The 9,465-nt window shown below is 44.5% G+C and overlaps 3 protein-coding genes across 3 annotated transcripts; all 3 read right to left on the reverse strand.

The window, feature by feature from the left end:
* Positions 1–834: 834 nt before the first annotated feature.
* On the reverse strand, positions 835–1,858 carry LOC128726617 (uncharacterized). The gene is made up of 4 exons (XM_053820432.1): positions 1,712–1,858; positions 1,362–1,490; positions 1,143–1,274; positions 835–1,013 (listed from the first exon to the last, which is right to left on the reverse strand). The coding sequence occupies exons 1-4, from the start codon at positions 1,856–1,858 to the stop codon at positions 924–926; spliced, it is 498 nt and encodes a 165-aa protein (XP_053676407.1). The 3' UTR covers positions 835–923.
* Positions 1,859–6,274: 4,416 nt separating this feature from the next.
* On the reverse strand, positions 6,275–7,260 carry LOC128724583 (uncharacterized). Its single transcript, XM_053818306.1, has 3 exons — positions 7,145–7,260; positions 6,670–7,064; positions 6,275–6,606 (listed from the first exon to the last, which is right to left on the reverse strand). The coding sequence occupies exons 1-3, from the start codon at positions 7,258–7,260 to the stop codon at positions 6,275–6,277; spliced, it is 843 nt and encodes a 280-aa protein (XP_053674281.1).
* Positions 7,261–7,712: 452 nt separating this feature from the next.
* LOC128724584 (uncharacterized) lies at positions 7,713–8,842 on the reverse strand. Its single transcript, XM_053818307.1, has 4 exons — positions 8,718–8,842; positions 8,249–8,643; positions 7,851–8,178; positions 7,713–7,767 (listed from the first exon to the last, which is right to left on the reverse strand). Exons 1-4 carry the CDS (start codon positions 8,840–8,842, stop codon positions 7,713–7,715), a joined length of 903 nt encoding a protein of 300 aa, XP_053674282.1.
* Between the last annotated feature and the right edge of the window lie 623 nt (positions 8,843–9,465).

Below are 9,465 nucleotides of genomic sequence, written 5' to 3' on the forward strand. Positions count from 1 at the left end.
TTGAACGAATCATTAATCCATCCGATCTGTGCGATCGAACCGAGAGAACTGACGGTGGCTGGTGACGTGACACGGTGACGTTTGTCCAAAAATTTCCACCTCCTCCGAACGGTGCAGCCAATCGTCTCGAAATCTCCGTGGACCCAACAGGTGAGCCCTCACCGAAAAATCGTCAAATATTAGCTAACAGAGCTGGGCAGAGTTTGGCCACTGCGACCGAGATGCCCAGGGCCGTTCGGGCAGCAGTTGCCCCTCAGCTCGATTATCTAACGCAAAACGCAACACACTCGAATTCGTATGCGCATCGACAATGAGCCCGTTGGGTTCGCGGTGTTCGCGGATGGTGGATGCAGACAGGCTTTGAGCTTTTCAACATCACTAGCGAAAAACCGCCCATCTTCGTTGGTGGTAGTTGCTGTGCTTGTGGTGCGTTTTGCTTCATTGACGCGGTCGTGGTCAGTTACAGCGCGCCCGGCTCTTTTCAGTGGCAATGATGCACTTTTAATGTGGCACAGATGCACTTTTAAGTGGCACAGATAGAGGAGTAAAGCAAATGGCGCTTTTAGTGGCGTCGCAGTCACGTTAATATAAATAAAGCTTACTCGTAGGCAATAGATACAATTAAAAATCGAAAGCGTTGAAAATTATAATGTTGTTCTTTTGTTTGTGTTATCTTTTTTTTATTGTAGAGTTTGCTAAATAGTATTCGAGTGTAACTTTCCCTGTCATATATCACATTTTGCATAAAACATAAAATTTTATAATGTATAACGTATAATTCTAAATGAACCAATTCTTATTTAACACTTTATACACTTCTGGTTGTGGCGCATCCCTTCACGATCGACCAGAACACACTCTAAGGACTTCGTACTCATTATCCTATGCAAAAACAGATCGTTGGCTGCGCCATTTTTTCTAGATTATCGCCTCAAACCAACTAATGCCCCTCCGATGTCGTTCAGTTTATCATTTGCCTGTTTCTGCAAACCATTGAGTAGCTTCTTTGGAGCCTATAATCGAAAGAGCACAGAAAAAGGAACAGAATAAATTGTTTGGTTTTAGGAACCTAAAATGTGTTTCCAACATTGTTCAAGCATAAACAGCTAGCCTGATTTAACGGTGGGACTGGTTTCACTTACCGCTATCACTGAGTTGATAAACATGTTCACCTTGGCGGTCGTTTCCACCAGCGGTTTCGTGATGAAGTAAAACTGATCCCCAGTGTTGCCGTATTTATCCGATTCCCTGATGTTATCGATGATGGGCTCGGCCTGAAAAAACCAACAGAATGGACAGAGTGAGCAGAACATCCGAAGCAGAAACCGTGAATCACTACGAGGGCCTTTTTGCACACTTACATCGAAAAAGCTCTTCACCTTATGCTGCAAGCCGTCGTACTTGCTGTAAATGTTTGAAGGGAAGTTATCCACTTCCTTACGGGCGTTGTCTTGATCCGGTGGGTTGTCGTACACTTCAAGTGCAGCTACCTGGTAGTGCGATTGAAGACATTCGAACAAAAGTAACAATGTTTAGTACAACATAAATCATTCGCACCATCTAAGCAAAAACACCATCTAAGCGAAAGGAATATAAGTACTTGCAGCATTATGCAACAATCTTCGATTTGGTTATCAAACTATTAAACGATATTTATACGCGCCAAATAATTTGTAATGCATTTAAACACTATCTGTTTTTCTCCACTTACGTAAGTATTGCCCACTTTGGAAACATGTTTCAACTGCTCGTCGTACTTTGTGTCACGAAATTCACCATCATGACCGCCATGGGGCGCGGCCCTAACAAGCAAGAATGCCCCAAGCAACGATAGCACTGCACTTGATCGTACGATCATGATTTCAGGGGAATTTAGTGTAGAGTATTACCCAACAAAACTAAAGCACACGTTGATTAGTCGATGGAAGGCAGTAAAGAAATAGTGTTTAATGTTCTACCGAGAACTACAACTGCTTAACCGAGTCAGCCCGGGATAAGGCTCACAGTGGCTGTTGGGAGGAAATGCCTTTCAGTCCAGAAATAATTATACAAATCTTAACACGGCCTGGCCGTCCCTAAATAAATAAAAAGAACTACAACTCCTTCGGCGCACTAAAGGACGTTAGCCCAATCCAGTAAATTGGATCGAGTAAACTTATCGCCAGGACGGCACGGTTGAAACTGAAAGTGAACAGAACGCGCGAACCCAAACAGAAGCCGGTCAGCTCAATCTGGGCTGCCGTGCAGTCGTCGCCAGCCAGTGCCCCGCTTAGGCGACCTACAGAAAGTAAATACAATTCATCCCCACCCCGAAACATCCCTTGCGGTTTCGATGTGCCCGAGAAGCAGCCATTTTTAGTACCCATTTAACAACCGACGCGTTTGCGCGACTCGCGATCGAGCACGATCTACAGCGACACACTTAACCATCGAATGGGGGGAGTTCGTTGTTCTCCCGACGGGTCGATTTTCGAAACTGCGGCCAAACAAGTTACCGGCTTTTGCAGTATTTTGTGAGTGTGTTTTTTTTTTCATTTTCTCTCCTCTCCTCCAAACACACTCGCGCACACAAGCAGCGCGGATTCGAGTTGCTTCGATTCGATTACTTAACGTGTTATGCAGTCGGGCGAACGTTTCGAAGTAGGTCTCTTTCTCGTTGGGGGGGTTCGTCGCCTGCTATGGTAGCGTTTGGTTGCAGTCGCTGTGTCCATGGGCGGCGGGTGTGTGTTGCTGGGATCAGGGACGTTGAAGATGACCCCACTCTTTTTCTAACCCTTAAAGGATCTTCTCTTTTTTCTCATTTTTTACATTCATTTATGCTGGTAGTTTTATGAACTTAAAGCCCAATAAATAAATAATCTTTTATATCTGTCTTGAAAAAACCCTTTACCTGCAAAATAGTGTAAGTTGCCTCGTAAAGCATGCACCAAAGGGTTACCTTCTCGACGTACAATAATTCAACTGGCCGACGTTCCATTGATGCAGCAGCATTTTGGTTGGCTGCATTTTTTTTCGAGCAATCCACCACCGACCGTCTAACGATTTTATTGCCCATACGCCTTTTCTGTTACTAGCACTATTTACGAGCATGCACCTCCATTGGGTCATGCTGTTGCATTAGACTAGAGCGCGAAGGTTTTGGGCATGAATGAGCAGGAATTGCCAACATCGAGCCAGGTCTAAAGCAATTTATTTCACCAATAACCTTAAAAGTACAGCAATATTGTGGCTCACTTTAGCACTTAAAATATGATATAAAAATGGAGCACATTTACATAGCGTGAAGCTGTACCGAGTTTGCATGCCTATCATACGCACGAATGCGGTCCGTTCCGGTCTCGCGATCGTCGTTCGCTTTCGTACCGGCGTTCGTCTTTATTGACAGTGGCAATCAAGTTGGCGGTTGGCGGTTAAGGATGACGAACCATGGGTTGAGGTTTTACGTTCGGTGCGCGCTTCCGGACAAAGCGCCAACACCGCGCCGTGGCCTTGAATTATACCCACCGATTCGCGGAACGCCAACCGAATGCACACCTTGAGGGAAATTAGCTCAAGGTTACAGTGAGAAGAGAGGCGAAAGTAGACAACGAAATTGAAAAGCCGCATATCGGCGCGAAGCTATGAAACGCACCACCAGGAGTTATATAAATCGCAGCCTAATCGTATGCGTGGTGGATGGAAAGATGGGTTGATTATATTTTACTGAATTTCATTCGGAGGTCACTTTATTTAAATATAAATGTGGTGGCCCTCCTCGAACGCATTTATGTCTATTTGTGGTACATTTATTACGAAGAATGGATAGATGGCAACCAAATTCTTCTAGCTAATATCCGGTCACCATGATCCGGTACTCGTGTATTGTCTATTTGATTAATTCTTCTCCATTACCTGTTGGCAAGGAAGATGCCCTTTACGGCAGGACGACGACCGAGAGGCGAGTTCCGTTCGATCGGACCTGTGAGCTAATTTTGTAACCGGAGGTAAGTAGCAGACAAAAGCAAAGAAAAAAACATCATCATGCTTGGGCACAGGATTACGCCGAAAGAAATCCAATGGTTACGATATCGATTTTATTTGCCGAAGCATTTCTGGTTCGATCGATATGCCCGTGTTGGGATTAAAAACGATTACTTGTGATTCATCAGCATCCAGTTTACAGTTTTAACTTAACAAACACGTGGAAGGTGCAATGGTGCTGTTGATATTGTTAAATATAATCCTCAACCGAGTCTGCCCGGGATAAGGCTCTCAGAGGCTGTTGGGAGGAAATGCCTTTCAGTTCAGAAACAATTATACAAATCTCAATACGGTCTGGCCGTCCCTAAATAAATAATAATAATAATTATAATCCTGATGTTGTTTTTTGTTCATCGATAAATGCAAACCCGATTAAACTTACGCTTATAATTACTTGCTAACTTATTTTCTTACATTGATAAATGATAAAGTTTCTATTATATTAATAGCTTGCTTGCAAGACTTTGGATTGATGCTTTTTTAGGGATTGGTTGAGGTTTTATTTTCTTTAAAATTCAATTCTCTTTTGGTGTTGCTGCTCAACATTCTAGTAAATACTTCATATTGAAAATAATTGTTTGTCTGTTCAACTCTTTCTTACATGGATTGTTTTCCCATTTTCTGCGTGAAAAGTAAAACCTATTATTATTATCCATTTCAACTTCCCCATCTAGCTTATCAAAATGCCCCTTGGATTCTTAATCCTGCTCATCATATACCATACCGTAAGAAGACATTCATTAACTTTAGAAATCATTCATTTGATCATTTCCCTTACTGCTTTTTAAACTGTCTGTCTTCTTTCCTTAGTATTATTTTACAAACAATCGTTTTTATATTTTACATACGGATTAAATACAACATCAACAAAAATGAAACATCTCCCAACTAACCAAACCATAAATATGATGATAGTATCAGCGCGTGCACACGTTTCCTCTGCGTCCAGTGGGAGAAATTTGAAACCGAATCACGATTCCCGTCACGGGTTCAGGACTTGCGCCGTCACCGTGTGCACGTTGCTGCACCTTAAGCACACGGATGGGACCCATCAATTGCAAGCGCGTAACAAAACAAAAGGAGTAGGCCATGGAATGGTGGACACGAGGAAAAAAAATCCAAACTACACGGCGATTTTCCGCGAATGAGAAGGATGCCCTGCATGTTTGCCTCCTTTACATACCAACGTGGGGTGGGAATTGCGGGCGATTTCATCCGAATGAAAGGGTGGAAAGGATAAAGGATAAAAAAAGGCAATGGGATAACCACAATCGAAACACACTTTGTCGTGTGCTCGCATCCTTGCTGGAAACGTGCATCAAAACGCGACACCACCACTCATTGATTACAGGAAGCACGATGGGGGCAGTATTGGTGGGAGATAAAACGATGATTTATCGTATCCTTTCCACCGCTGGTGCGAGTTAGCAACAGAAAACGAGCCACACCGTCTGCGGAGAAGGAAGAAAGGACATCAAAATTGGCAACCAAACGTCGTGGCAGCAAATGAGCCGTGTGTTTTCGGATCTGTTTGCTCACGGGAGCCAGGATAATGAACTCAAATTGATTTTTATCATATTCGTATCCGTCTCACGCCTGGATCCTGCCGATGAGCCGGAATCTTGTGTCGCGTGACGCCATCCAGTTGGGCAACTCGTGTGTCGCTCACGTGCCCCACGGTGCCCGTGCCGTGCCAGAAATCGCTGACGTCGGTGTTGACGGTGTGATTTTACGAAGGATATACTGCGCACTCATGCTTAGGGCTTGGGGCCAAACATATCAGTGACGTACGGGGACGTGCCCGATCGTTTAGGATGCGGTTCGGTGCACGTTTTCATCGTGACTTTGCCGCCGGTGTTTCGTTTTGGCGCGTGATTTCAGGAAAGCTTAATTAAAAGTTTACGCCGCGGATTTAGCGTGACGTATGGCACCGACAATTCTACGCCATACGATCAAAGTATTTATTCGTCGTTGGAGAGAAATGATATAAACACACACGCACACTGTTGTCGAGGATAAAATAGGCGTCAGCTTTATTCGAAGAAATGCGCAGTTGAATTGAGGCACGCTTTGTCAGCCTTCTGTTAAGCTGTTTTAAATAAGATCCAGAATTTTGGGACCCCTTAGGCGAGGTTTTTCAATTGTATGGATACAGCAGGGATGTCGTCGCATAAAAGTTACCAATCAATGGGCTACGGGAGAGAAACGGTACGGTTTTTTGTGTGCGACATACTTCCAATTTCTCGTGGTTAACTTACATTCCTTGCGGCATGAAGTAACCCATCTTGAAGCCAGGTGGCCACAATAACGCGGCACGTGTCGTGGCACAGAGTACTGGACTGATCGTGGCCGGAAAATCGTACATAAACGCCGCGTTGTAGTAGTCCGGGCACATGCCGTGCGAACTCTTCCAGCCAAACTGCAGCAATCCACAGAATCCCATAAGCCAGTCTTTGTGGCAAACACGCCGCAATGTGCCAATATTACTGCTCGTGTGGATGCACTGCACCTCGACAGCGGCGTCCATCACACTCAACAAACTATGTGTGATGTTCGTGTCGAACCCTATTCCAACCGGATCACATGCTTCATGGGAAGAAAACCAAAAGATAAGAAAGGGCAGTTGTCGAGGCTTAACAGCATCCTCACCATCGATCCTGCCCAGCTTCTGGGGGGCCATATTACGCCCTGCCTGAAACGCTATCTGAGCTCCCAGGCTGTACCCGTACAGCATCCCTTGGAGCGGATTCATCCCGAACGCGATCAGTTGGCGCAACTTCTTCTCGAGCGTGCGAGCGATCGCGTCCACGAGCGTCACCGCAGTCAAGTAGTCGGTGTTGTCGATGATGGCGAAGTAGTTCATACACAGCACGCAGCCCTTCCGGTGGATGACGAAGTTGTTGAGCGTCGCACGTTCGTGCGGAACCCGGCTACAATTGTTCAACCAACCGTGCACCATTACCACGAACGGGTCCGCAGGTGTACAGCCGTAGGCATCGAAGTTGGTCTCGGTGGTAGCGTGTTGCGTAAAGTTGCTGTTATTCCTGAGCGTGTATACACCAAAAGGACATGCATAAAAGGATAACTATGCACCGGTGGGGAGGTAAACCGCAAGCTAACGCACCAATCGTAGATAATGAAAGTGATATCGGTGTCGAAATTGATGTTAGACAATCCCAATGTGGAAGCATGATGGAAGTGAACGAAGAACAAAGCAATACAACACACTAGCTTTAGCATTGCTATTGGGTTTTTTCTTTACGTTGAGTCTTTCGGTGACTTCTCCACCACTTCTAGTACACCTAAGTATATTTTCCAACGAGCAGTAGGGAAGAGCTTCACTTGCAAAACGTAACTCCACTGCACAAGTTCACCGACCGACATCGAATGCGGAGGAATGCAATTTTTGGGATGCCATCCAAAGCAAAATGCGGAATAAAACCTGAATTTGATATGTTTTTTTTTCGGTTGTTTTCGGTGGCTCTTTCTTGTTAACGTATCAGGTCGATGCATCTGTAAATCTTTCAAAAATAACTGCATTTTGTGCTGCTTCATTTCGTTTTATTTCTGGTCAGTGTGTTTCCGTTACGTTCACAAACAAGAGATGTAAGGAAATGACCACACATTGAACAGTATCATGTATAGGTAGCTTTGTGAAACATTAACCGTTTACTCCGCTGGACCGTCTTTGTTCAGTTGTACGGAAAAAGAACAGAAGTTTTTGCAAAAAAGTTTCCAATCAAAGGGCTGTCAGAAAGAAAGATATGTTTAAAAAAAAGTTTAATATGTTGAATAATATGGCTGCTTGTTAATGTTATTAGTCTTCTTACATTCCTTGCGGCATAAAGTACCCCATCTTGAAGCCAGGTGGCCACAATAACGCGGCACGTGTTGTGGGGCACAAGTACGGATTGATCGTGGCCGGAAAGTTGTACGAAAACGCGGCATTGTAATAATCCGGACACAGCTCGTGCGAACTCTTAAAACCAAACTGCAACCATCCACAATACCCCATAAGCCAGTCTTTGTGGCAAACACGCTGCAATGTGCCGATATTACTGCTCGTGTGGATGCACTGCACCTCGACAGCGGCGTCCATTACGCTCAGCGAGTTGTGGGTGGCGTTGGAATCGAATCCAATACCGGGCGGATCGCAAGCTTTTACATGAAACGATACAAAGTTATCGAAAAAGCGTTTTGGTGATCGCCACAGCTACACGAAACATACCATCGATTCGACCCAACTTTACGGGAGCCAGATCACGGCCTGCATGAAACGCGACCTGTGTTCCAAGGCTGAATCCGTACAGCATCCCTTTGAGTGGATTCATGCCGAACGCGATCAGTTGGCGCATCTTCTTTACTAATGTGGAAGCTATACCGTCTATTTGTGCAACAACGGTAAAAAAATCACTGCTGTCAGTAATGGGGGAGTAGTCCATGCACAGCACGCAGCCCTTCCGGTGGATGACGAAGTTGTTGAGAGTGTCCTGCAGCCACGGTGTTCTGTAGCACCCGTTCATCCAGCCGTGGACAGTCACTACAAACGGGTCAGACGTCGTACAGCCGTACGACGCGAAGTTCGTCTCCACGGTAGTGTGATTTACAAATTTGTTTTGATTCCTGTAGGAAAAGATCGAGGCGTGAGTTGTGAGCAGATGTTAGACCATTCTTTCGCCAAACACATGCTTACACACCAGTCGAAGATGGTAAATGTTATGACCGTATCGTAATCGTAGCTCGTTGGTCCCACCGCGTCAGCAGAATGCGTAGCAAAAGCCAGAAAGTAAACCGAAAAGTACACTATGGAAATTAGCTCCATTTTTTACTATGTTTAGCGAATCGTTGAGAAACTGCAAACGGCAACTGTACACGATTTTTAAAGCTTTAATTCGTCGCTCAGGAAAATTTCCCTAAGCAGGATTTAACTCCGCACAAGATGGCAGTCAACCAGCAAATGCATTCAGGCAGTGTCTGGAACCTTTGCCTCGTTGGCTTTCGCGATTCTCCGGTCTCCATCCAATGATCGTTATCAATTGTGGTCTCTTTTATGGTGTACGCATTTTTGCAACATATACATCCTAACAAGCGCGTTAAGCTCTTCGTTTGATATTTGATTTTCTTTTTCAGTTTTTTTTTATGATAAGTAACATAGCAGGCGTTGGATTTAAGGGGTGCTTTTTGTCTGTACAATTTGCTGCCACGTTACATTTTAAAATAAAGTACGCAGCATGGCAATCAGATTTGTTTTCATGGTTTTATATACTTGCGCTAATTCCTGATGATTGATTTCTAATCGATACGCAAAATGGAACGCTGAATTGTTTCATGCAAAAGCTATTTAGTTAAGTAATTTTAGAATGTAACGCTTTGGGGTTTCTAATTGCATTATCAGCTCCATGCCAAAGCAGTTTATTCTACTTAAATGATCAAATTTGCAATGAT

This window comes from Anopheles nili, chromosome 3 (assembly GCF_943737925.1).
Source record: "Anopheles nili chromosome 3, idAnoNiliSN_F5_01, whole genome shotgun sequence".
Classification (NCBI taxonomy): domain Eukaryota; kingdom Metazoa; phylum Arthropoda; class Insecta; order Diptera; family Culicidae; genus Anopheles; species Anopheles nili.

Bases quoted from the DNA above. Each gene is read 5' to 3' on its own strand.
- LOC128724583 (XM_053818306.1), bottom strand. From the start codon at position 7,260: ATGCTAAAGCTAGTGTGTTGTATTGCTTTGTTCTTCGTTCACTTCCAT. The intron at 7,065-7,144 runs GTGCGTTAGCTT...ATACACGCTCAG, and splicing joins ACTTTCATTATCTACGATTG to GAATAACAGCAACTTTACGC. The intron at 6,607-6,669 runs GTGAGGATGCTG...CTTCCCATGAAG, and splicing joins GAAGCTGGGCAGGATCGATG to CATGTGATCCGGTTGGAATA.
- LOC128726617 (XM_053820432.1), bottom strand. From the start codon at position 1,858: ATGATCGTACGATCAAGTGCAGTGCTATCGTTGCTTGGGGCATTCTTG. The intron at 1,491-1,711 runs GTAAGTGGAGAA...TCGCACTACCAG, and splicing joins CCAAAGTGGGCAATACTTAC to GTAGCTGCACTTGAAGTGTA. The intron at 1,275-1,361 runs GTAAGTGTGCAA...TGGTTTTTTCAG, and splicing joins AGGTGAAGAGCTTTTTCGAT to GCCGAGCCCATCATCGATAA.
- LOC128724584 (XM_053818307.1), bottom strand. From the start codon at position 8,842: ATGGAGCTAATTTCCATAGTGTACTTTTCGGTTTACTTTCTGGCTTTT. The intron at 8,179-8,248 runs GTATGTTTCGTG...TTCATGTAAAAG, and splicing joins AAAGTTGGGTCGAATCGATG to CTTGCGATCCGCCCGGTATT. The intron at 7,768-7,850 runs GTAAGAAGACTA...TCTTTCTGACAG, and splicing joins TACTTTATGCCGCAAGGAAT to CCCTTTGATTGGAAACTTTT.